Source organism: Nyctibius grandis, chromosome 11, assembly GCF_013368605.1.
Source record: "Nyctibius grandis isolate bNycGra1 chromosome 11, bNycGra1.pri, whole genome shotgun sequence".
Taxonomy (NCBI): domain Eukaryota; kingdom Metazoa; phylum Chordata; class Aves; order Nyctibiiformes; family Nyctibiidae; genus Nyctibius; species Nyctibius grandis.
Window position 1 is genome coordinate 21,133,466 of NC_090668.1, and position 27,184 is coordinate 21,160,649.

Here is a 27,184-nt window from a genome sequence, read left to right on the forward strand (position 1 = left end):
GAAGCAGCAGTCATGTAGTTAACGGTATAAATTTCTAAGGATATAGGTATATGCTATAAGCTCTGTGTATGTGTCTTTGGGACCGTAAAGGAGTAAATCTGCAGGTTTCATCAGCTTTTTTCTTAATGAGTTTTGATGATGATTTGGCTGTCTCTGCTTCACAGAATAAGGATGGCTGCTCAGATGTTAATGATGACAGACACCGTCCATGAGGACATTCGTGTGCGCAGAAGAGGTGTCCACGTGACAGATGGTGGACAATCCTTATGATGCAGATGCAGTAGGTGACTGTTTTGGCTCTTTTCTTGTCCCTCCCTACTATATAAATGCTTGGTATGAATTAACTGAAAGACAAGAGTCCACCAGTAGGTTTTCAAAATCTGGAAGTGATTCATCCATCCATTTTTCTCCTCATTTTCTCTGAATTGCCTTCTTTATGAGGAAAATTAATTCTGCAGCGGCAACTTTCACTGACAGTGGGTTAATGTAAGGGAGTGTTTTGGGGTCTCAGCTGGGATTTCTCATGTCCTATGTGTCCTCTTCAGCCTCAGACACTTAGTTTGTGGAGCAGTTTTTCGTGTTGTGCTTGTTCACTAACATGTCATGTAAGAATCCATGTAGCATAGGAAATAGACAGAAAAACCCTACATAGGCTGGAAAAATGTCACCAGAAGTTAGTGCCAGCTTTGCCAGCATTTTTCGTGGGCTAGCGTTATCACACTTTAACTCCCATCAGTATTTGTACAGAAACAATTTCAAAATGGATAAATCACCAATTTTTGCAAATCAGGACTTGGCAGAAGAAGAAATACAATGTGTCTTCTTAGCACATAAAGTAGTGGGTAGACATTGCATTTTAGTGTAGGATTAAATACTCCTCTGGCTGTTTTCCTCCTAAATAATCAAACCTACCCACCAGATTGTATTTGGAAGCACTTACTAATGCAGCGTACTTTGTTTTAACTGTTTAGAAAAATGACTGAAAGTCTCACGATGAGACAACATGAATCATAATCTTCAGCGGCTGTTCACTTTCGTGATTGACAACTTGCCTTCTTCCTACATTCCTTTTAGTCACCCTGGGAATCGCTGAAGCCGTTCCGTGCAGGAGGCATTGCTGAGATTCCCCTTGCAGCAATGGACTTGGATAAACCGTCCGTCTGGGGATCCCTGAAACAGAAAACTAGACCGTTCCTGCAAAACCTAAGCGTGAAGAAGACAAAGAAAAGGTCTAGCAAAATGGTGGAGAGGAAGGTCCGCTCCTTGGACCGACGCCTCAGCGTGTCAGTGCCTGACATGCTGAAGGTGGAAACTCTTACGGAAGAAGAAATGACTTATTCCAGTACTCAGGTGTTGTCGAGCTGCTCCCCCAAGAGCTTCTCCAGGTCTGTGGTGTCCGTGGAAAGCAGAAGCACTTCGGTGAGGCTGGCGGGAGAGGACTGGCCGTGGGCGCCGCAGCAGGTGATGCGCACGGAGGTGTCAGTCACCCACCCGGACACGCAAGACGTGGGCAGCCCTGCGTCCGAGGGGAGGAGGAAATCCAGCGACGACCTCTTTGAGCTGCTGCAGAGCACCCGCCTGAGCCCTGCTCTGACGGACGAGGGGGCAGAGGTAGGTGCTTGGGCATCATCCGGGCTCAGTGGCTGTATCAGGCTCTTTGTGCTTCTCCTTGATCGTCTGAGTTATAAAGCGATGGAGGAGAGGGCCCTATTCAAGGAATGAATGGGGGATAAAAATAAGCATAAACCATTCATGATATATAAATTATTGGAGATTAATTCAAATATCCTTTCTGTCAGTCTGGAGCTGCAAAATAACCGTGCTTCATTCTTTTATTCTGGCAAGGTTATGATACTTCAGATTTTTCAGATTTGTTGGAGTTGCTTGATTAAGTCAAAAGTTGTTGCAGCCCTCTGAGCTCTGAAATGTCTGCTGATACATTTGCAATAGTAATTTTTTTTAGTTAATACAGCTTTACCAGGATTGCTATGTAGCAAAATCAACTTTCCATCTACCCACTGAAGGCCCAGCTGAAGGCAGGAGGTGAAAGATGACGGGTGAGCGAGGTGAACTCTACCTCTGCCTGGAATTACCTAAAACAAACACATGATGGAGAACAGTGAACATGCAGCATCATGCTCAGGGCTGTCCTTTGGGTTTGCATTGTGATTAATTAGAGGAAGCAGAAAACCAAATAATTTCTTCTGCATTGCCTGTCTTGTCCCCCTTCTTCCCTTTCCCCCCACCTTTGCAGTCAGTATTTCTGTGGCTGGATGTACTGTCCCATGAACAGGAGGATCCAAATCTAAAGTGCTTCGTATCTGACATGAAACAGTAATTCCTGCCTGGTCTTAGCAAAGTGGGGAATCCTGTGGAGTTGCGCGATGGCTTTCTATTAGAGACAGCACATGAAGATTGAAGCTGCTTAAAATATTTTAGGAAAAATTTGGTTTATTTGTGTTTTGTGGAATTACATCTCCTCCTGTTGAGTTTTCACTGGGAAGGTTAGATTCTTGGACTTTGTTTTGAGGCCTTTTCCGCTTAACCTAGGTGCTACAGTTATGGTAGCTGCTTCCCTTAGTCATCTGAGATGCAAAAATGGAAAACAGATGTTTTGGTTTAAAGTCGTCCTTTGGGAGTGGTGACTTCACGGGTTAATTAATGTTTTTTAAGTGCATGTTCAAAATGATGGTTAGTGCTGCTGTGGGGAAAATGGTCCTTTGTGATGTAAAACTCCTTGTTCTGCATCTGGAAGCTCTGTGTATTCTTACCAAAGCAGTGTTAGCTCCTAGTCTGTTGTGATGCAAAGTATCAGACTGGTAGTAACACATTGGCTTCAACTTGTTGGAGTGTACCATTATTCAGAGGTCTACATAAGAATAGCTGAAATAGTATATAATTTTGTTTCTGTGCTTAAACTTTACTCAAAAGTGGTAGTAACTCACTCAGTATGTGGTAGATTGTACATAATGAACATGTTATTTTATGAGTTTTTCCAGGTTGCTTTAATGATAGCAGCAGTTCTTTCCTGCTGTTGTAGACCAGAAACTCTAACCTCAAATTTACCACAGCAGCACCAAAGTTAATCCTAAATCCTGCTTTGACTTTGAGCAAACTTAAGTGCTTTAGGAGAAGGAGGTATCTATATAGTGATGGAGTAGTTTAACTTCAAGTTTCCTCCAGAGTCTGGTTTATTCTCTGCAGCATTTAAATCGTTCCCAAATTGTATGTTTGTGTATGTGCTTGTGTGTGTAAACCACTTAACATCTACTTTTATACCAAATCATCTTGCTATGTGAATATCCTACCTTCCCTCCTCTGCCTCCAATTACAATTTTTAAATGCAGAAAGAGCTGTTTTTTTTTTTTCTAAAGAATGCATAGCAGAGAGTGAGGCAAAGAGAAGTGGAAATAGATAAGGAATATTGAGTAAATCTAATTATTTTTAAGTTGAATTCAGTAAAAACCTCGATATTCAGCTTTCCATGTACTTCATTGAATAGCTACAAAATTTCTACTCTGTGTGCCTTGGATAGGGACAGTTTATTGCAGACGTTATTGGTCTCCTAATACAGGGTGGGGTTGCTGTAAGGAACACAACAATAGCTCACATAATTCTTTTGTGAGCATCGTTTACTCATCGGTGAGGTAAATCAGAAAGAAGGCAGATCCCTGGAACAAAACAAACTAAAAAAAGCAAAAATGTAGGTTGAGCTTTTTCCCCCTGAATTGCTTGTCACATGCCACCTACTCGTTTCCTGGTTGTCTTTGGTCACCCAATATCATCAGATACTTTCCGAGCCTCATGCATGAGCTCAGTGTGGGCTTGTGGTTTTTACACTTGTCTAAACTGTCAGTACAGAGCTGCCAGTGCTCGGAGCGTGATGCCGTCAGTAACAGCTCGTGCCACAGATACCCTATTTCCATTTCCTAAGAGATTTTACTTTTACTCTCCCTGTTCTCCATTGCAGCCCAGCTAGGCAAATGGAAGGGTGAAGGAGCAACTGCAGTTGTATCGAACCCCTCCCTGACTGATTCAGGGCAGGTTGCAAATGCCACTTTTTGCAGTTGGGTTTTGTCCGTGGTCACGCGTCGTTGCTGAAGTGCTCTAACACAACTTGGTCTCCCTGCTAACGCCTTGCAGTGAGTCACTGTCAACCCAAAGCCTCTTCCCCCTGCTGATGCACTCAGTGCCCTTGTATTTTGAATTATTCTTCTGCAGAAAACAAGAGGAGATAGAGGTCGTAAATCTTGTCAGGAGGAACATTTGATTTATTTTATATACACATGTTCTCATTTGATTTGTTTTTGCACAGATACATTTGGGCCTATGACCTGCTTGGTGGATGTGGCCATGCTTGTTTATACTTTAAAGTTCAGAAACGTCACTGTAGTGAGATAAAATCAAGATTTCAGGACCATATTTTCAGCGAGGCTTTTATCTATATTCAGTGATCTCATTGCGATTAGCTATCTAGAATAATAGCAATTTACATTATACAGAGCTAAAATGAAAAACCAAGCTTTTTTATTTAAAATTATAATCTTGGTTCAAAAATCTGTCCATGTAATGCAATTAAACACAAAGCAGAATAAAGACAAAATCATAACTTTGAGGCTAATTTTTTTATTGCAAATGATATCAAGCTAGCAGAGAAGGGTGCTTTTTTTATTATTGTAATTTCAATGCAGTTCTTTGATTCGGTGTTTATGCCATGTAAAACAAGCTGTAAAGAGAAACCATTATCAGTGCTAATGATGATGCCTGAAGGAGATTCCTGCGAAGCCAGAGACTATGAGAAATACTAGGTTTAATGCACACAAGTGAGTTTTTATGCATCCTAGTCAGGAAATTCAAAGTTAGTGTTCCCACAGCAGCTGTAACTCAGCTCTGTTGTGCGAGAAAACTCTTCTGCTGCTCTTTATGATGATAATTTTTCTACTTTTAATGTGTTTTTGCAAGGTGGCCAAGTTATGATTACTGTGGGAACCACAATGTTAAATTTTGTCTGTCATGCAAGTGAAATTTTAGTTGCAGTGCTGTGTTACTATACTTCCTGATATGTAATATATGTGTTGGGGGTGGGGGGGGGAAGAGGAGAAGAATTACACAAGAGCATATTTATATTTATTTCAGCATATCAATATCTCTGAGATTTATGATCTCTGGTGCATGAGCTGGTTCTTTTTTTTTGTGTTTTATAGTGCTCCACACAATGCAGCTCTCATCTGAGAGATTTGGATGTTGCCACACTGCACGTAATAACATTTTCACATGAGGATTGAATTCCTCCTTCTGTGTGTTTCTGTAGACTGAGGTTATTCTTAGCATAAATCATTGTATTTGAATGGGCTGTGATTGCCCTGTGTTAGACCAAAAGAGTTGTCCAGGCACGTAGGTTGTCTTCAGCTAAAATGATGATCAGAGGCTGTTCTACAGTCAAAATAGCGTCAGAGGTGTCTTGACAGATGAATCCCTTCTGTGTGTCCAGACAGACTAGATGCCGTGCCACCATAGCCTCAAGTTTTTGGATGAGTCAGTATTTAGGAAGAAATGTTTGACTACTTCTCCTAAGCTGGGGACTAGATAAAAATCCTTTGGGTCTTCCAGTTATTGCAGGAAGTGGGGGGAAGTACATGTCCAACATCTTTTTTTCCCTTTTCCTTTGAGTGTTTCTTTCTAACTTTTTTCCTCTGAGCTTTCCACCCCCCTCCCCTCCGCCCCCCCCCCAAAAAAACCTTCTCCTGGACCTTGCCTTTTGGGTGATAAAGAAGAAATTGTAGCCAAGTGGGAGAGGAGCCAGCTCTCCAACCCCAGGATATTGGTGCTGCTGCCACCACTTCTGGCATTTTTTATTTCATCTTAGCAAGGACACTTGGAGATTCAACAAATAAAATTCTGCTCAGGAATAGGGGTCAGCATTGCAACACTGACTGGTAAGTTGCCAGATGCAATAACCTTCAGGCATCAGAAGAGTTTGTGGTAAGGACCTCCAGCACTGAAAGCACAGGTCTCTACTGGGGAGGAGAAGAATTTATTCCAATAGCTGGAAACAGGCACTTGTTTTTTTTTCATTAGACTCAGGAGACTAAGAGCAGTTATTATGAAACAGGACGAAGAAATGTATATCTAAATTATGGAGGGGAAGGTTCTATAAGCAGAAGTGAAAGAATTTCACTAGTTACATGTATGTGTGAGTATTTTCTTGACTCATACTAGGAGTATTTTCCTGATCCCTGTATTACTGTTGTCTAATTCATTGTATCTTTTTTTTTTATAGTACCCATGTGGAGAAATGGATCTAGACTCTTCCATATCATCTCAAATTTTTGATGACCAGATGGTAAGTCCTTTCATTTTAAAGCGTTTTGAAACTTGATCAAAAGCACAATTTATTTTAGATTTAGGTTCTTTGCTTCTTACAAATTTTAAAACCCAGCAGGTGAAGAAGCCTTCTGTAGATTTCTCCAGTGTGGCTTTTTTTCGTTTGTTGGGTTTTTTGTTTGTTTAGTGTTTTTTGGTTTTTTGTTTGTTTGTTTGGGTTTTTTTTTCAGCAGTGCAGAGCAGTTGCTAATGTTTTAAATAGGGCCGAATGTTCTGGATTTTTTAAAGTATTCTATAATTTATGTTGCACTGGTAACTGATGAGAACATCAGCATAAATACTCAAGCAGCAGCCCAGGAACAGACTGGATTAAAATAAAGACAGCAAATACCTTAATGGCTGTAGGGTTTGACGGACAACAAAAACCCAGTTTTAGGGCAGTGCAAAAAGGCATTGGCAGTTTTGACACGTGCTCTTCTCATGTAAAGCACATTTGCCTATTCCGGATGAACTTCTCTACCTCTGATAACCTCTCCAGTGCTGTCCAGAGGCTGTTTTCACCCAACGTGCTGGCTGGATGGTGCTGATGCTGAAGTGTGTAACCCCGGTAGTATCTCTGATGAACAAGGATCCTTTCAAGTTTGCTGCTGCAAAACTTCACAACAAGCATTGCCCGCTGCTGTGTTTCTCTCTTTTAGAACTGTACAAAGAAATGCTTTTCTCTCAGTAGCTATATGAAATATACACTTCCTCATGAGTTCATCAGATGAGTACGAATGGACTCGATGATCCTTATGGGTCCCTTCCAACTTGAGATATTCTCTGAAGGCACAAGAAACAGCTAGAACAAAAAAAGGTGCAGTAGGTTGGTAGGATTTGGCAAGTCTGTGCGTGTATTAATGATTGTTAATATTACCATTCATTTTCAGGTATAACCCTCCTTGTGTTACCCATTGCTTTGTTGAACGTACCTGATGCTGATCATTAGTTATTTGCATGATGAAGCAGAGCCTAGGAAAGAATTTTTTTTTTTTTCCTTTCTGTAAAAGATTGCCCCGAGGAAAGATGAGAACTTCGTCTCTGCAAAATTGAGAGAACACCTGCTTCATTCATGGTGTGCTTCAGGAGGTGTGCGGTGGTGACTGATTTCTTTGTTATCCTTAGGCTCTAGAGGAAGCAAACGATTGCTTGGGTGACCTGCCCAGCCCCTTTGCCTACCTGCTGACCATCCACCTGAAGGAAGGCCGGAACCTGGTTATCAGAGATCGCTGCGGTGAGCCCTACCCTTCAGCTCATTTCCTTTAAAACTCCCATGGCTCTCCTTTCCCTGACTTCAGTTTGGCAGCAGCTGGCTTCTTATCTCTAATGCAACAAGTCATTGACTTGTGTCCCTTGCCCAGTCAGAGCACTCAACGCTTAGGTTTATCCACCTTAGATACACAGGGGAGGGAGCTGCCCTCTGCTGCTCCTCCTGACTGCGCAGCTGCAAAGCACCGCCTTGGCTGGACTTAGCATCTGTGTCTATTCAGGAGCTGCGGAGTCATTAATCTTGAGAAATTCTATTTGAGCTAAAAAAAAAAAAAAAAAGGCCAAAGAATATTTTGAAATTTATTAAATGATGGAGCTGCTCCAGGAGTGCTTTTGGGGTTATCAACAAAGATTTTAATAAAAGGGAAACCATGGGAGCAGGGCTGTAAGCCAACAAGCCCCTCTAATGCGGGATGCAATCTAAGGAGGACAAGATTTAAAAAAAAAAACCCTCAAAAAATACAAAACAAAACAAAACAAAACAAAAAATTACAAATGACATATCAAACAAATTAGAAAAGATTTGGGGAATTCCTAGAAAAACTGTGTGAAAGTGCCAGCTGTTAGCCTGGCTCTTGTTCAGGCTGTTGCAACAGGGAGTAAAAGCGCTTATAAGCAGTCGGTTGGTAGTTTCTCTGTGAGGGAAGAGCTGTCCTGCCAGAGGCTCTGCGGAGGCTTGGAGGGCTCTGCAGCAGCAGCTACTTCAGGACCTTTGAGCTGAACCTGTCAGAGAACTCTTCCATGTGTCCAGTCTTTCTGCATTTTAGATTTATTCTTTCTTTATTTTTTTTTCTGCATGTGGAAACAGTTCTAATACTTTTGCATTGCAAAATGTATCAGCAATTTCTGTTTTGACATGAAGCAATAGGATTTATTCATACAGGTTTAAAGAAAATAAGCTTGCACAGCTTGAAGACCTGTGGAAGGTTGCATCTGGAGGGACCTGCATGGATTTAGAAACCTTTATGCGTGGGGTACTTGTTGTTGGAATTTCCTTTATTATTTCAGTTAACTTTTTCCATGCTGGTTTTTCATGTCTTCACCAAATAGTTACTCTTGGCCAAGGGTATGCTCATTTTCCTCCCAGCTTTTGGAAGGAGTAAATGAATACTTAGATCAAGACCTTTACTCTTTAAACAGAAGCATGTATTTCCTAACAGTGTGGCAGTTCATCAGATTTACTAGCAAGCTGCACAAGCCAGGACACATCCAGCTGCTTATATGGAAAAGATGCTATAAATGAGCAATTCCAGCAGAGTAATAGTTCTGAAGAAGACAAAGCATACTTTGCTCTAGGCTGTGTTTTGTTGCATAAGAAAGCAAATGCTTGTCTTAGTGAAGCATTAGACAACGTAGTGAAACAACATAAGCAAAGGGGAAAAAAAGCATTTGATGGGTCTCTGTGGCCACTCATTTAGTAAACTAAGTATGTGAGATGGTGTATCATTCAATAAAATTCCTGCTTTTTTTTGCACAGACACTGGGATGGGGGAAAATAGTGACTTAATGATTATTCTTCAGTCACCATCATGTTGCAGTGGCAGCTCCTTAAAAAAAAACATGCTGCTGATGCCCTGATGCACATCTTTATAGGTCTCTGCTGTCGTACTGGTTACTTAGGATCTTTGCATGACGCTCAGGCCTGACCTGCAACCACTGTGCTTTTTGCAATGCGCTCTTAAAAGCGGGAAGTTGTCAGCTTTGCTCATCTCTCCAACGTGAGAAAACCTCAGAGAAAACTTGTGGGCCAGGAGAACGCGACTTCCCTCTTCTTCCCCCACCACGACGCCGGATACAGCTGCTGCGCTGGGCTATACCAGCCTGCTCCAAATAATCTGAATATAGGAACATGTTGTCCTCAGCCGGCGTATCCCGCAAGTCGCACTGCGGCTTGGGCTGAGGGCCAAGTCGTCCTCATTCACGTTGTGGGAACAGCAAACCTCTAGCAATGCTGCGTGACACAGCTGGGAGAGGGTTTCAGTCCCTCTTCCCTATGGTTTTCTGGGTGCAACGAGGCGCTGGAGCTCTCCAGTGGGTAATGCCGAGATGCTGGTCCTGTGTTTTATGTGTGTGTTGGAGTTTGAAACCTCCTCTGGTCAGCCTTGTGTGGGCAACTGCAGAAATGCTCTGGTTAGTAGGAGTGGTGGCAGAGTGTCGGAGTTCATAGGTAGCAGTAGCAAGGTCCTCTTTTTATTCATATGAAGTGGTCATACCTAGCGGTAACTTCTTGCCCTGGTCATTGATGGAAGCTGACTCCAAATGCTGTGTGGAGTATGCTATACATTAAATAACAAAATGCTTGCATGGAAACCACAGACAGAGTGACGAGTGTATGCCAGCACCTTTAGCCTATAACAGATTTGACATAAGTTTTGTAAATCTCCTAAATTTTAATACTCAGTTACTATGATATCAGCAATTGCTCTGAAAAAAAAAGTCTCAAAGCAATCATCAAACCCATCACTTTACATTTTGGGGCGGGGGAAGAAGTTCTGTATCTACTCAAAGAGAAAGAAAATGGCACTAACTGTGATGTCCTACCCTCTTCTCACGCATGCACTTTTCCCCTTTAATTTTAATTTACACTTCGCTCAAGCCGAAGGGAAGCAGCCCCAGAGTGTGGGTGGCGGTTGCCCTCTCCTGGCAGTTCCCAGTGCTGGAAAAAAATCAGAGTTGCAGTGTTTTCTTCTCCTATCTTTTTTTTTTGAAGTGTAAGTTGTGTTGTGTGTTACAGCTTTATAGCAACTTTTAGTGCAAGAAGTGATGAACAAGATGTACTTGAAATTCGAGCAGAGTCTCTTGTATTGGCGCTCAGTCTTTGTTTCTGCCTCTGTTTTGTCCCAGTGTAAGAAGTATGTATCTGTGCGTGGATAGAAGTATATAAAAAGAAATCTAAGCTGTGTGATAAAGGAGAAATATTTCTGCCATTGGAAACAGCTGTTGCTGGAAACTCCTGGTTCTACTCAGCAAATTCACAGGGCTCTCCCTGAATTTACACATTGTATGCTTAACAGTCATTAAGTAGGAATTAATTACACTTGGCGGAGTAAAGGTGAGCAGTAGTTCTGCTGATAACTGCAGGCTGTAAGACCAACATGTGACTTTACTTTTTTCCAACTTTCCAGGTATTTTTCCAGACTTTTTGACTTGCTATGTACTGCTCTTTCCAGGATATGTTCTCTTTGGTGTGATTTAAATTCCTCCTTCACTTTACCAAATTTGTATTACTCTTTTTTATTTTTCCTTTCATCATAATATCTCTAACATTTGCTCTTTCCTTTTTTTTCCTCTTTTTTGCCTCTTGCATTGATTTTTGTCTCTCTGTTGTGTCTCTCCAGTCCAGGACTTGCTGTAACTCCTCTCCATGTACCTGTTCTCTATAGAGGGAGTACAGTGCATCAGTCCAGGAGTCTGGCTCAGCTGCATGTGCTCCCTGGTGCTTACTGTAAAGTGCATAAGCAAAGCAGAAAAAAACCCCAGAGTTGCAATGTTTTCTTCTCCTCTCATCTCTTTTTTGAAGTGTAAGGAAAAGAAAAAGCCTCCATATAGCAACACCTAATGTATGTACCCCAGCCAAGGACGCTGAGTGCTGTTAGGGCAGGATCTCGCTTCTGGTGGCAAGGGGAGAGGCTCCAAAAAATCCCCCTTTGGGTCAAAATTGCAGTGTCCCCTCTTAGGGATGCAGGATGAGAGAGGTGTTACCTGTTAGTCATCAGCTTTCTTGGAGTCTGATTTACTTGCTTCTCACTGCTTTCTGGGGTACAGTCTAACTCAGTCATACATTAGAAACTGCCTAAGCAGATGGTAGTGTGCACCTGGCAAGCGGCATTCACATCACCTGTGTGTACCTTTGGTGTCTGATGTTAGATGGTGAATGGGTCCCGTATTTATAGCTCTTGTAATTGATGAACGAAACACTGACAGTTATGGATCTGTCTGTGTATACACACAAAACCAAAAGTTTGGGTTTTGTGTACTTTTTATAGTATTACTGTTACTAGGTGACATGAGGTAGCTCAGTGATGGTGAGTTTGTAGTTTTAATACTGTCAGTAGTAAGAATGCAGAAATGTATTTTATTAATTATCTGTGGAGCACCAGTAGTTCTGCAGAAAAGAGAGATAATTACTCTATATCTTTTTTAGCTTTAGAAAAAATGAAGCATCCTTAATCACCAGTGCTCTAAGTGTGGGCATTTTGTTGCACCCTTAGTGGTTTTATGGCATCGTTGAGCCTTTTTTTTTGTGAAGCTCGTAGCTTCCAGCTCCACATGCTTTGAACTGGGAGGGGCTGGAGCCCATTTCTGCTTGCTGTTTTGCTTTCACAGGGCAGGGTGAGGCCTCATGTTCGTTGGAGTCAGTCTAATGAAATCTGACATGTCCTGCTCCTGTATGGCTCTGAGATGCTCTGGCTGTGCACACTGCTGCCTGTACGAGTCACCTTTGCACAACGGTGACGCTGTGACACCAAGCAGCAACGTGATGCCCCAGCTGTACGGAAGTGTTACCTTCCATGAGCTGACAAACCCAGCTCTACCGCTGTAAGAAAAAACCCAGAAACTGAGGTTTGAGTGCTTGTAAGGCTGAGAAGCCCCTCCTGTTTCCGAATCCTGCACTTTCAAAGTCTGAGTATATTTTTTCGTTTGTTAAATGGTGTGGTTACAAGAAACTTATTTCTCGGATGTAATGTCAGCTGGTGAGTGGCTGTGGTTGCTGTCTTCCGCCTCCCTACCCTGAGCTGTGTTGCTCCAGCCTGAATTTTGTGTGTCTTTTCCACATAGTCTTGTGTTTTCTAGATTTTTACAGGATCTTTGTACCTCGTCTCTCTATTTTCTTTCTTTCAGGTTTCCCTTGTTGTCTCCTGTTGCTGCACTTTGGTTTTGCTCTTTTTTCTTTCCTCTCATTATGCAGCTGAACGTGCGAAAGGAGCAGGGTGGGTTGCAGGAGTACAGAAAGTGCTGTCACCTTTCTGGGCGCATCCTGGCTCCCCCATCCAGAGCACATCCTCATCTGCTCTCACATCTAACACCACCCGCTGCCCGAGGGTCCCGGTGGGCTCCTGGAGCTGGCAGAAAGGCCATGCTGCTTGTGCAGCTCCTAACATCAGTGTGAGCTGTGCCAAAGCTCAGTCTCCCAAGGGCAAAATAAAATGAAAGAGGACAGAATAACGTGTCCTTTTAACTTTAAGCAGTAACGAACCTGCAGTAGCCCACCACTCATAGCTCTGGGCTGTCTGCTCCATGGGTCCACGCTGGTACCAGGGTGCTGGAGGAAGGGATGTGTTGGTGCTGTGCTGGGCATTCGTCAGCTTAGAGCAAGTCCATTATATTGGAAAGCAAATGCTCAGAGCAATTAGGCTGAATTGCTCCCTGCAAACACACTGATTAAATTAGACTTTCTCTGTTTTCAGGGTATCTGCAATTAGATCATTAGTCTTTCAGATTTATTAATTACTGAGATGCATTAGGCAACTTTTCACACTTTTTGAAGGGCGTAATCATGGCTAGTTTACAAATGCTAAGAATTTGAATGGCACTGGGTACTTGTTTTGACATTTTCTCGATCCCATGTAGCTTTGTGTCCAAGGGCTTGTGCTGCGAGCATTTGTCTGTGCCGAGTCCAGTTTCTGGAAGCGCAACGTGTGTGGCTGAAACTTTGCCCTTATACACAGTGATCCCCATGAGCATCCCTCGTGGGCTGGCCGTGGGAAACGGTTGCACAGAGATAGGAACATCAGGAAAATAGATGGAGTTCAAACAAAAGCAATTAATCCATTATAGGCATAGGCACCTTTGGTAAATTAATGTTAAATTAAGAAATACGGGTATGGCAGCACTGGAAAAGAATACCCAGGGCCCGGAGAATACATATGACTCTTCTTTGGTAGATAACTGGTATTTAGATAATGGGTTTCTTAAACTGATCAAGCTCTATCAGTCCTCAGAGCTGGCACTTGGGGGCAGCTGCCTGCGTTAACAGCTCACGCTGGGTCTTTCTGGGAACCCCTATAAGGAGATTTTATTAGGCCAACGACGTAGAATACAAGAAAATGCAGCTATATTTACACTAAATGTCCTCAGTGCTGGCTGGTAATGTAAAAGTGGCTTCTGCCCTGTCCTCACACCCTCCTGTGAGTTCATACCTAAGCCCCAGCTGGGAATACAATGTTCAGTTGGACTAACAGTATTTTGGTAGGGTCTTGGGTATCATCTTGGTTTGTTTATTTTAGTTTGGTTTTTGTTAAACACTATTCCTGAAGTGTCTTGCATAGAGCGTCCTGCATCTGCTTCTTTCGTTTTGTTAATGTTCGGTTCAGGCTTTTTTCCCTCTCTTTTTTTTTCCCTATACATTCTTCCCAGTTTTCTGTTCTTCTTGCTTTGTTGGTTTTTGCTGTGGTGGTTTTTTTTTGATTTTTGGGGGGTTTTTTTGCTTGTTTGTTGGTTTATTTTCCCTTGGAACCTATTGATGATGCTTGTTTCCAAGCAATGTTTCACTTCCATCTGGTCACATAAAACTAGCTGGGCACAAAACTTTCCAATATTACATGAATTTCCTGCCAGCAGAATACTTTTTTTTCTGATTTCCCCTTTAAACCTCAATCTCAGCTATTTCACTACACGAATATAGTGGTTTTCCACTTAGAAAAAGTGTGTGTTCCATTTTAAAATGTCTTTTACTCCTTGTTATAAATAACTCCAGTAATACTATTTCTAGGAAGATTTTAAGGAATTTATTCTTTACATGCATATAAAATAAATCCTTCATTTCCTTCTTCAGATTAAAATTTCGGTTTTTAACCAAAACTTAAGATGGCCTAGGTTATATTTCACACTGTTCTTTTGATATTTTTTTTTTTTTCAGGATTTTTAAGGCAACCTGGTGGTAATTTTTTTTATTTATGTAATGAGACTGGTTTCATATGCTACATTTCCAGTAAGTTTACTCCTATAAAATAGTGTGTGGCTTGAAATTATATCAGGTCTTTTGGTTTGGGGTTTTTTTCTAATTATGAAGCAAGTGGGTTAATAGTATTAAACCCAGTTGATGTGATACATCCCTCGGTAGCTGCTAGAGGGCAGCAGTATCCATTTAAAAACACCATTAACAGTTTCTTGGGCTACTAAACCCTGTCCTGCTGCTGTGTCCCAGCAACTTTGGCTCGCTGAAGCTTGCTCAGATGATTTTTGGTCTGCCTGCACGCGTTGCTTTTTAGTGTTAGTGGAAGAAAATAGAAGTAAAATAGATATTACAGAAATGAAATGAAGGGAGCATCACTGTTGAGATGCATGTTCTTTAATGGGAAAACAGATCCAGCTGATGGAATGATTTTTTTTCTTAGAGGTCATCCTTTCTTTTTACTCTTACTGGGTTTGTTTTAGGCTGAAAAGCAGGTAATCTGGTTTGTTTTATATATTTTGTCCATATGTTTTACTATGTGAGAACCTTCTTCTCATTGCATAACATTTAAATTAACCTCAAAGCATCACACCTTGCTTTTCCCACCAGAAAAGTGTTTACCTTGGGCTAAATTCTCAACTAGTTTCAAGAATAATCAGTCTCCTCGCATGACATTGACATGTGGCCACAGCTGATGTGACTGAGAGGAACGGATTCAGACCTTGCATTGCAGAAGAGCCTGGGTGCACGTGCTTAAAAGTTGTATCTAGGAAATGGCTGCTGAAAAGCTTTTTTCTTTAAATGTCCTGGCTTCTTCAGAAAGTTATTGGGTACCTTCAAGTTTAAAGGAAAATTATAAAATTATAGACTTTTTTAGACCAGTTTATCTCTAAAATCACTAGGCACTTTTTTAAAAGTTATGTTCTTTTGGCTAGATTGTAGATTGTCTCTAATAAACAGCTTTTAATTGATGCAGACGTCTTTCCAATCTTGAATCCAGAAGCCTTCAAGCCTTGAATTCAAATACAGTTAATAATTTGCAGTCTATGCTGTTTGTCCCATCAGGTGAGGCTTGTCCACCTGGCTTATTTCTCATTCCCTGTCTCCTTTTTAATGTATTATGATCACCTGGATGCAATCTGAGGCAGCTTAAAGAAAAACAGAAATGGGCATGTTGATCCAGGGAGGCACAGGAGCTTCATCAATACAACACGAATGACTTGGGGAAGCCTTCAAAGCTCCAGGAGGGGCTGTGGTGCCGTATCCAGCCCCATTGTTTCTCTCCTGGCCGTCCAGGTCTACCCCAGCAAACACCACCGAGCGCCAGCTCCCGCCGCCGAGGTGAAGGTCCGTCTGTTTGCCGGCGCAGAGGTGTCAGCCCGTCATTTGTACGATCCAGGAGCCGCCGACCCCTTTTCCCCACCTGCCTAGTTGAGATGTTCCCCCTCTGACAGCCAGACAGGCGAGCGCCGCCGAAACCCGCGCCCCTCGGCAATTATTTTCCCTAACAATTAACGCCGGTACTAACTTGACACCTTTTTCCTTGTTTGCCTTTTGTAAACCATCATCCCTTTTTCTATTAATTCCCAGCATTAATATTTTCTTTCGCGCAAGTGCCGCCGTTCACCCGTGAAAGAGTTTGAACATTATGTAGCTGTCAAGATAGCGAGGGATTACCCAGTGTGCCTTGCCGGAGTAAGTGACACCACTGAGGCCCTGGTTTGAGATGTTTATTTTGAGAGTAAGCTGACAAGCATGAAGGCCTGATCCCAGAGTGGCAATCTTATTTAATTAAAGGCCCTCTTTTTATTACAGTGCTTTTCCCTGCACAGTTTTTTATATAAATATATATTTCTATATAGAAATATATATTTATATAAAAACATATTTATATGTATTTATGTATAAACATATGCAAATATAAAGGAATATATATAAAATAATAATTATATATATATATAAAATATATGTAAATATAAAGGAAGACATTCTTTTTTATACCTCTCTCTATATGAGAATGATTGCTAAAGCCTGGCTCACATGAGCAGTGCTGGGCAGCCCTTCCCCCTCTTTTATTTTCCTTTACTGTATAACAACCTGTGAAGCTTTCAGAGCAATAATGCAATTGGGATGCTTACTTAGCTATAGTCTTCTTGCTTCCCATCCTCGGAGAAAGGATACTTTGATACTTACAGACACTGAACTTGCTGGCTGTTTGCTTTCTCGGTCTCCTCTTTCTTTCTTCTTGGGTTTTGCCCTCGCTTACAGCGTTTCTGTGCCAAAAGCAGATGAGTTATGGCCATAGACCACCTGCCTTCATCGCCTTCTTCATGCTTTCATTTCATCAGTTGCTTTCCTTATCTCGTTCAGTTGCTATTTCCTGCACAGGATACATTGTGGACATTATTATTACTATTATTGTTATTTTTAATAATGCAGCTTGCTTCTGCTTATCCTGTAAATAAAAGCCAGGGTTTTTTTTCCCTTTTTTCTTTTTAAAGGAGGTGGAAGAAACTAACACCAAAAAGCTTAATGCTGTTATTTCTCAAATTCTGTAGCACCTGAGGGCTACTACCCGTGTTGTGGGGCTACATTTTATCTGTGTGTTCCCACTTGTGGAAAATGTGCTGGTTTTAAGCTGTATATTTTATATAAGAGCATAATCATAGTTTTGAGAAGTGTGCTAGGGAAAGGTCTCGTCCTAACTCATTGAAAACAAAGAGAAGCTGCCCTCTGACTTCCCTGGCTTTGGATCAGGCCCTTATTATTATTCTTTGTTAGAGGACAAGGAAAATTAATGTCTTTTTAAGTTTGCAGCATTTTTCACAAAAACAGGTTGATTTTGGCAATTACTATTTAGGACAAGGATCAGCTGCAGGTAGTATTTGAAAACCAACTAATATTTTCCTTCTGTGAACGAAACACCCCTTATGTGCAGAATTGGCCAGGGCTCTATGACTCTTCTCTTTTGAAATTAAAATAGAATAAAAACTCTCTGTATCTCTTGAAAAGAATTCTTTATGTCCCCGAGACACAGTTCTTCACAGTACTATGTAATTCCAAATAGATGCTAACACATAACTATTTATTTATTGTGTCCAAGTATCTTCACATAACACTGATCAGAGTTTGGATGTTTAAATATGGATTTTTCATGTTCTCACTGTTTCACCAAAGTACTCACAAGACTGAGTGTTGGTTTTACACTGGGTTATCCTGAACTGCCACGTGTTTGTCGGTCAGCAGCTTGGTGGGAACCAGGGAGGGACCAGGTTCGGATTATTTTTGAACATGTGAGGTCTGGTGTACGAGTCAGTCTTTCCCTGCCGGCAGCCCACACTGCAGGCTGGGGGGCAGCCAGGACCCTCACGTTAACTGTTTTCTTCTAATGAAATTGAACTGTTAGGAAGGAAGTTTAATTCCAAATATAAGGTATAATACAGACAATATTGAATATGACAGATAAATGGCACCTGGATCAATTAACTGTATATGCTGCTACACCTCGGTTTTATTCTTCCCCTTATTTGCAGCTTCTGAGATTTTTTTTTTTTATTTTGCAAAGTTTGTGTGTGTTACTAAATGAACCATCTAGTTAAATCCTTTGTGTACCTCGTTCCCCCTCTTGTTTGGTGTCCTGCAAGGTGGTTGGTGTTGGTGCAGATGCCACTGGTTTAATAACAATCATAAAAAGTTGATTCCCTCTTCTCTCTTCCTTTGACAGCTGCAGGTCTCTCTATTGCTGCTGAGTGGCACGAGCCTCACACTCTGTCCATGGACATCTGCTCCATAAAAATAATGGGACATTATTGCCATGGCAAATTGTGCCACTCGGATTAAAAAATGCGTTACCTGAATATTGTTCGTTGTCTTTATGGACTCTATTCTGCGTGTGGTTTTTATCCTGAGCTGGTGAATAATGTCAGTGTTTTTTCACTGAAACTTCAAATTTAGTGTTAAGTAAATCGGCAAGTGACACCAGTGATGAAATCCTGACGGCTATTTTACTATTGTTACTGGTTTCCTTGGAGCTCCCATCCAAGCTACAATGCGTTTGAGTTTTGATCTTTTTATATATTCATAGTCACAGGATCACATTTTCTCTCTTCCAGTGTCTGTAGTGTTAGTTGGCCTGTAAATAGCCCTTCATTCCTGCTTCTGTTTGCTAGTTTCCCAAATTAAAATTTTAACAAAGTTACTAAAGAATAGTTAACATTCTTTAAGAACAACACAGCAGAGATCAAGCAAACTATGAAGGATTTTTGTTGCCTGCTTTCAAACAACTTTCTGATTCTGTTCGGTAGATGTCCTGTAGGAACTAGAAATTTTTATAACGGTAATTAAGTATATGCATGTTATATAAAATAAGTAATTATCATTTATTGTTGTTATTTATTGGTTTATGAACATATAATTTAAGATTGTGGGGTTACATGGGGGCAGTGCTAATCTATTTTTTTTTTATTAATTTTCACAGGTACCAGTGACCCGTATGTGAAGTTTAAACTGAATGGCAAAACTCTATACAAAAGTAAGGTAGTCTACAAGAACCTCAACCCAGTTTGGGATGAGACTGTTGTGCTGCCCATACAGACCCTCGACCAAAAGCTCTGGATCAAGGTAAGTTTTGGGTTTGGGTTTCTGAAAGACGGGTAAATATATATATATTTTTTTTAAGCAATTATTTTCTTCTTTAAAAACGTATTGATTTTTATTCACTGTGTAGCAGCATAACATAAAACACGATTCAGTTTAAGAGTTTCAGCATTTTCAAATTAAAATGCACGTATGTCTTTTCCAGATTTTACTCGCATGTTTTGCTTTCCGTCTGCAAAAACCCAAGTTGAAATAAAACTCCTTGACTGGATACGTTTAAAGCTATGGAGTGAAATGCTGCTCGCTCTTACCGTGCTTGTGCAAACTCAGTGAAACCAATCGCGGTTTCATAAGCACGTTTTAAGAGTGTAATTTGGCTGAGTTGAACAGAATTATTACCTGGGATGCAGCCGTGACAAGTGGCAAAGCCTTTTCTCATTATGAATAACGTTACAGTCACCAGAACTGCAAGCTACCAGTTGCGAGCACTAATTGCTAAAACAGCTGTAGCCACAACTACCTGATTTTTGTGCAGCGTTTCATTATACTAGCGCAGAGAGCATAAAGGAACAGGCACAATCCATAGCAGCACACATGTCTCTGTTTACATAATATTAAGAAGACACTTTCAAAATGCTGTTTAAATATTTAGTTAAAAATACAAATTAAAGCAGGAGATGGAAAATTATCCCTGAATTATATCTAAGCTTTGATCTTTCAAATATGGAATTGAGCTGAAAAGGCTTAAAATATCTGTTCTTTTATTGTCCAGGATAAAACTGGCTTATGAGGTGAAAATTAGAAATATTTATTTTATTTTGCTACCAGGTGTACGACCGAGATTTAACCTCTTCAGACTTCATGGGTTCGGCATTTGTAGCACTCGCTGAACTTGAACTCAATAGGTAATATGTTTGTTTAATTAAGGGTTGTTAAAGCAGCTTGATTGAGAAACACAGGAAAAATAATGAAATGCTTTTGCTCTGGCTTGGAATTTGTCTATTCATGAAAACTTATTTTGATAGGAGAGTGGGGGAGCACATTGGAAAAACAAGAAATTGCTTGAGATAAATCCTGTATGTGCGTGTTTTTATCCAGCATCACGTACAGGATTCAGATCCAACCTGGATGAGCCCAGTTCAGCAGAAGGAGCCCTTTCCTTTTCATGTCTAGGAATAAGAGTTTCTATATGCGGCATTGTTTAGGGAGAGCAACACCAGAATAATTTACGGAGGTGGAAGAAAAAAGTGGGGAGAAGGTTGGGACCCCTTCTTAGCCCCACGTAGCGCGGGGTGCCTTTTCCTGCCTATGATTGGGCTGGGGAGCGGTTTGCCCGGCTGGCTCGAGCGCCCCGTTCCAGCCTCCCCCCGCAGCCGTCCATCCCCGCGGCAGCTGCATCTGGCCCTGATTTAGCACAGAGGCAAAGCCCTGCGCCTTTTGTCTGCTGCTCCTTGGTCTCCGTGTGGAGCGGGAAGCCAGGAATTCAAGTTTTAGTTCTCTCTTTTATATTCCCTTGCTGTGTGACTTTTTTTTTTTTTTGGAGAAAATGAGTTCTCCCTGTGTGGGTATATTATAGCTCCCATGGCTGCTGCATCCGAATTTCTACAAACATTAATGAATTAATCTGTGAGATGGTGCCACCAGGTAAATACCAGCATTCCCATTTTCAGAGAGGGAACTGAGTCACAGAGGGAGATTAAACGCACGCAGAGGTAAGGCAGAATACAGGTCTCGTGAGTCAAATCTCAGCCATTAATGTGAGAAAATTCACTTGGATGAGTTTCTCTGTCACTCTTCTTCCCTGTGGAGGTAGTAGTAACTCAATTCAGCAAGTATCTGCATATGGTTACGAGTATTAAGTAATACTGTATAAACACTACGCTGTGTTATTAGAAGGATGGTGTATTTTGTCAGAACCAAGAAGGAACCCTCCAGGTTTCCCGTTTTAACATTTAAACTCAATATTGGGAATTTCAGACAAGAAGCTGAAATTTGCACAGCTCAGCGTGACCTTTTAATGATAAACTTCAGTTAACTGGAGTCAATAAATGTACATCTTTTTTTTCACTTGTAGAACTATTGAACAGGTTTTAAAACTGGAAGATCCCAACAGTTTAGAAGATGACATGGGAGTGATTGTATTAAACTTGAGTCTAGCAGTCAAGCAAGGAGACTTCAAAAGAAATGTAAGTGGCTTAGGAAATCAAATTTATAGCTGGAATGTGTAGGGAGGGGGAAAAAAAACCTGGCCTAATCTGATTTACTGGGAAATGCCACCTTTATTTTCATCCTCCAAGGCTCAATATTGAAATCAAGATAGATCATAACTTTAAAAAAAAAAGCCCTGTGTTTAACTGGGTAAAAGTTGCATAGACATCTGTAGCTGGATGGTTCTGTCTCGTAGGCATGAACCATACCTGCTGTGATTGCTATTCCAAGGCATACTATTTTCTGATTTCCACCTAGGAGTTTAACATTTAAAAAAAAAAAAAAGTGATTCTTTTTTTTATGACAATTTAAAAATACATTCGTGTGAAATCTAAAAGCAGAGATTTGATGTTAAGACTTAAACTGCACCAGTCCTGCAGAGGAGCACACTGGCTGAGAGGAATAACCCTGATTTTGCCACTGACAGTTTCTTGACTGAGTTCAATTGAACTTGTCTCCTGTTGCTGAAATATGGTGTATTTAGTGATGCTAGAAACCCAGAAGAACCTAGGCAGAGACTGGGAACACCACAACTGAAGCTGAGAGTTTTTAAATTTCAAGTCCTGCACGTGTTTTTTTGCTTTTGTTTTTATCTTTTAAGATTCCTACTTAAGATTTTCCCTTTTAAGATTCCTTTTAAGATTCCTGTGTTTAACACAGAGTGTGGAGCATACCTGTGTTGGTAAACTCGTTCCTGCTCCTGTCCAGCAATGGGTGGGGAAAAGCCAAGATCAGGCATTGACTTGGACTGGCTTGAAAACCAGAGCTAATTTTGATATGTGTAATAAATATGTTAAGAGAAAATCTTCATACGAGTCTTCTATATAGTCTAATATGAAAGTTGCTGTTTACAGCACATCATTGAGTTATAGGTATGTAATTCCAGTCTGAATGGGTTTATTTATAGAAACGTAAATGTTTCAAGGGGTTGGAAAGCAAAATAAGAAAAAGCTAATGTGGGACATCTGCTGTTCATTAGTTATTTTTTAAATAGGTGCCTTTTTTGAGAATTGTAAAATCTCAATTAACATTAAGTTAATTGTAGAGTTATTTCTACCTCAATATGTGATTATTTAAAAGCTTAATAACAACATTCAAACCACTGTTGTTGTATTTATATATCTATATTATGAGATGGCTTTGATCTGGGATGAGAATTCCCCCTCTAACTTGTACGAGAGAGTGTTGTTGGCACACACGTCACTGGATTGCAGGAAGGGGTGAAATAAAGACATAAAGTTTCTTTAGCAAAAAAAAAAACAGTTTATCCAAAAGAACCTCAGGAATTCTTCTGGGATTTTTAGGGAGGCATGAGCTAAAGTGGACCTAGCCAGTGTGACAGAAAATGCATTGGTTTAAAGTAGCAGCTTTTGGTACTCTTGGGTGCTTAGTTAACATTCAGAGTGCAGATAATAGAAGAGTTGATGCACGCTGTAATTTTTTTTAAAGACGATGTTTTAAGCCCTCATATTTCAAATGCAAATTGCTCAGCCATTTCCAGTGGAATCGGAATAGTGAAATGGCTCTGGCCACATTAGCACTTAACAGCAAGATGATTTTTTTTTCCTTTTTAAATTAGCTTACTGTAGAACCAGATGGCACCAAAAGTATAAGCCATGTTTCTTACTAATGGCTCTAGGTCCCTCCACTTTTTATTCTTGATTACTTTTTTAATTTCCTCTTTTTTGGTGCAATGCAGGTATTTGGAGTTTGATTATTATGTTCCGTGAGGGAGGGAGGTAGATGAATGCAGTCATAGATCCAGCCCGTTACTTAGTAATAAGCTCTTCTAACACGTTTGACAAGCTGCTGTTTGAAATATTTTACTAAACACTATCTCCATTTTACTCCTTCTCTGTTTCCTCTCTATGGGTTCTCTTTGGTACGATGGTGGGGACCCATGAATAGAGATGGTCAAGTCGGAAGAAGCGAACTTCATCCAAGGTAATCCGTACTTTTTTCTCTTAAAAAAAACAAAGTCCCCTCCCAAAATCTGTGCCCTCCTCTGAAACAGAAAGGGTAAACACAGGAAAACTCTGAAGTATAGATGCAACCTGTCTTAATGTGGTGGCTGCTACACTTTTCGCCTTTTTTATTTTTTTCAAAGTTATGAGAAATTGCTGCTGTTCTCTTATTGGAGGCGCTATGGTAGCGTCTAGTGGCAAGCCAGAGTCAGACCCCATTCAGCAAAGAGCTGTAGAAAGAGAGAAAAATTGTCTGTACTAAGGAAATGGGTGTAAATTCAACCAAAAAAAAGGAGCTGTGGAGAGTTTGAGTTGCTTAAGGATACCTGAAAGTTGGCTGGTAGTCAGTACTGGAGTTGAACATGGGTCTCCTGGATCCCAGTCTAATCATCTGGGTCGCCTCTTGCCACAGGAGGAATTTGTGAGGCAGTATTTCTTCTGGTTGCTCCTGTGGGTTTCGAAATTCCTTTTGTTCTTGGGATGGAGACCGAGTAGCCAGTTTTCATTACCCGTGATGTAACAGGATTTCCAAGATTAGTGTGTTGCTGCGTATCTACATAACTTGCTTTCCTTGGTCTTCTGTAGTATCTCTGCAGGCTTCCATTACCTTTATATTCCTGTACTGTCCCATTCTTGCATTAGATTTTAACTTCTTCTGGAAACACTGTGGCTTTTTATTCATTCTGAAAAGCTTTTAATTTGCTGTTGAGTAAATAACAATGATATAGAAACTGCAGGCCCCTGTACCCAGCTTGAGAGCTATACAGTCTGACTTTCTGAAAAGCAGAATTTGGCTCTTATGAGAACACATATGCATCTTGGTATTTTCCCAATATAACTATTGGTTTATGCCTAGATAAATTGAATAATTAACCTTCTCTTGTTCTGTTCGTTACAACTGCGGTGTGCAATGTAGAAGAGCCAACCCTCTCAGGTATTGTGCCAGCGAGTACATTTTTGTCAATAGAAGTGCGAAGTACAGCCCTTGGAGCTGGACGGCAGCTCTGCAAGCCCCGGTTCCAGTGATATCGTGGTCCTTCCCACGGCTCTTGGTGCAGAAAGCCTCCAGGCATCCCTGAATGCCATATGACAGAAAGTGGTGGAATAGTGGAAGAGCTCAGCACTTTAGGTTTTAACTAAAGCTCGGGAAATTACTGTACCCCCACTCAGTGTAGCTTGATTCCCCCTTTCTCTCACACGTGCATACACAGCTGACAGCTCTTGACGCTCGTTGGCTTTGGGTCCCAGGAAAGGGAGCCAGGTTTTTAAACTCTGGTCCTTTTTGTCCAGAACAGCTAAACTTCTGTCTTGGTTGCTGTCACTGAAATTTTTTTTTTTTTTTTAGTTGTGCCCTATATCTTATTGCATTTTGAATAATTTTTTTACATACAGGATTTTGGACCTTTAGCTGTAAGCCGTGCTGGCAGGTTGTTCAGTTCTCAAGACTCTGGCTTGTGCCTTAGCATCTTTTAAAATAAAATTAAGAGATGCTGAAGCATGGTACTGAGTTAGGAGAAGTGAAAGTATCATTTAAAAGAGGAGGTGGCGGGGGGGGGGGAAGAGCTGAAACCCTGTGCTCTATTCTGTTGCAGTCACTAGAGGGTAGGAGAGCTTCAGTTCTTCCTGGGGAAGACAGTTCGTGCTCCAGTGTGATCTCTAAAGAAAAGCTCTGTGACCATCCAAAGGCAGTAAAAATATTTCCCAGCATGCGCTGGAAAAATCTGACAAAGCAGTATTTCCTGGTTTATTGATTCTGCTACTGCACTAAAGCACTAGTACTGTACATCAATAACCATCTTTAGTTAGGAAACTCCAGTGTGGGGAAGCAGTACTAGCAGTTTGTGGCAGGACATAAAGGCTGGAAAGAAAAATTGTGTGCATGGGGAATATAGGTGTCGAGGGAAGGCACAAGAGGTTATGGAAGAATAGCCAGAGAGTGTGATGGGGTAGAAAACAATGTTGCTGGATGAGATAAAGATACAGGAATAAGGGGGGCAGGGGAAATGGAGAGGGGTCTGTAACGGATACACAAACTCGACTCTTCTTTGGCTACTGCGCTGACTCTGGTTGGTTGTTGCAGGAGAAAAAGGCCATATACTTTCCATTTGAGCAGCTGAACTGAGACAGATCTAAATTTCATCTCTGTATGTTTAGAAAATAAAAGTTTTCTATTTGAAATGGTTTTCCTGAGGTTTTTTTTTTGGGCTGAACTATAGCTGACCTGTATTGTAATGTTTAGTTTTTCTTCTACAAATACAGGGAAAATTACTTAGTTTAAGGATGGATAAAATTAATAAAACCTTCATAGCTTTTTTTAATCTCTATTGCCGATATGAGAGAAGTCTGGTTATACTCTTAGTTTGATGATTTTGTTATCTTAACGCAGATTTGGTACATCAGTGTCCTACGTGAGTCTTGTCACATCAGTCACAGGATTCTTGCTGGCTTTCCAAATTCACCCCAAATGCTTAGTAGCCCTATTGATAATATTAATACCTGATGCAGCCCCATGTCAGACTGGGGAAGGGGTTCCCGTGGGCGGTTGTGGATGCTGTGCACTCTTCATGTGTGTTCTCTGAGCTCCCTTGCTACGTTTCAGACAACAACGAAAACGGCAGCAGTACGAGATCTCCAGTCTAGCTACTGTTGCCTCACAGTCATTACGGATAGGATGCAGGAAGGATTTCAGCGACTGAATATTGTCCTTTAAATCACTTTAGTACAAGAGCTGTTCAACTGGATGATTTAGCTATCTGTTGATTACACTGTATATATTTTTCACTGCTGCTAGAAGGGAATCATCACACATTTGGGCAGACTCCCAAAACATGCGCAGCACATCCAGAAGCCTCTATTTTTCATGGGAGCTGAGAACAGCATTGTCCTCTGTGGGAGCTGTCTCCAAGAGTGCAGATTTCTTCTTTTTCTCATGGAGGGTGGCATTTGGAGAACAAGTCTTATGAGGAGCAGCTGAGGGAACTGGGGTTGTTTAGCCTGGAGAAAAGGAGGCTCAGGGGAGACCTTATTGCTGTCTTCAAGTACCTGAAAGGAGCTTGCAGCAAGGAAGGGTGTTAGTCTCTGCTCCCAGGTAACAAGCAATAGGATGAGAGGAAACGGCCTCAAGTTGTACCAGGGGAGGTTTAGATTGGATGTTAGGAAAAATTTCATCACAGAAAGGGTTATCAAGCATTGGAACTGGCTGCCCAGGGCAGTGATGGAGTCGCCGTCCCTAAAGGTATTTAAAAGACATGTAGATGTGGTGGTGCTTAGTGGTGGACTTTGGAGTGTTAGGTTAATGGTTGGACTCAATGATCTTAAAGGTCCTTTCCAACCAAAATGATTCTGTGATTCTGTGGTTGGAAAGGGAAGAGGATACCATTAGGCAGTATTGATATATGCACTCATATCTGTGTATTGGCAAGCTCTCCCCTCTTTTCTGTTTGTTTTTTTTCTGGGGCGCAGAGGGAGTTGGTAGCTATCTCTGCTGGAGCCCAACACGCTGATGCTCAGTAGCCTTGTTTGTCTCGGGTGGCTTGAGTCTCACCCTGAGTGCCCCACGCGCTGTTTCCAGCGTTTGTACAGCTGACTAACCTTTAAGTGTTGAACATCTATGAAGCAAATAAGCAGGTTTGCTTGGGGTGGATTGACCCGCAGCAGTTCAGTCCTCAAACAAAAGCGACGCTATTGCCACCTTGATAGCCTAAGCTGATTGAATAAATTGGCTGAAAGGCTGACCGGACCCGAGTGCTCCTCAGCATCTCATCTCAGGGGACAATCCCTCGCTTTCCTTTTTTTTTTCCTGTGTGGGCTGTTAGGTTCAATTTTTGCCTGCCTCATTGTATTTGGCTTTCTCCCACAATACCCCGTGGGCAGCGGTGCTCTCGGAGCG

The 27,184-nt window shown here is 41.3% G+C and overlaps 1 protein-coding gene across 4 annotated transcripts in view; it reads left to right on the top strand.

Annotated features, from left to right (window-relative positions):
* Positions 1 to 1,116: 1,116 nt before the first annotated feature.
* The window catches only part of MCTP2 (multiple C2 and transmembrane domain containing 2), a 103,326-nt gene continuing 77,258 nt past the window's right edge, over positions 1,117 to 27,184 (top strand). For 3 of the 4 annotated variants that reach the window (XM_068409971.1, XM_068409972.1, XM_068409973.1), the window contains exons 1-7: positions 1,138 to 1,611; positions 6,281 to 6,343; positions 7,489 to 7,597; positions 19,005 to 19,147; positions 19,952 to 20,028; positions 21,198 to 21,309; positions 23,240 to 23,275. In XM_068409971.1, coding sequence (XP_068266072.1) covers positions 1,138 to 1,611; positions 6,281 to 6,343; positions 7,489 to 7,597; positions 19,005 to 19,147; positions 19,952 to 20,028; positions 21,198 to 21,309; positions 23,240 to 23,275 — 1,014 coding nt within the window. Of the gene's footprint in view, positions 1,612 to 6,280; positions 6,344 to 7,488; positions 7,598 to 19,004; positions 19,148 to 19,951; positions 20,029 to 21,197; positions 21,310 to 23,239; positions 23,276 to 27,184 lie in introns of all 4 variants that reach the window. The other variant, XM_068409974.1, reaches the window with a different exon arrangement.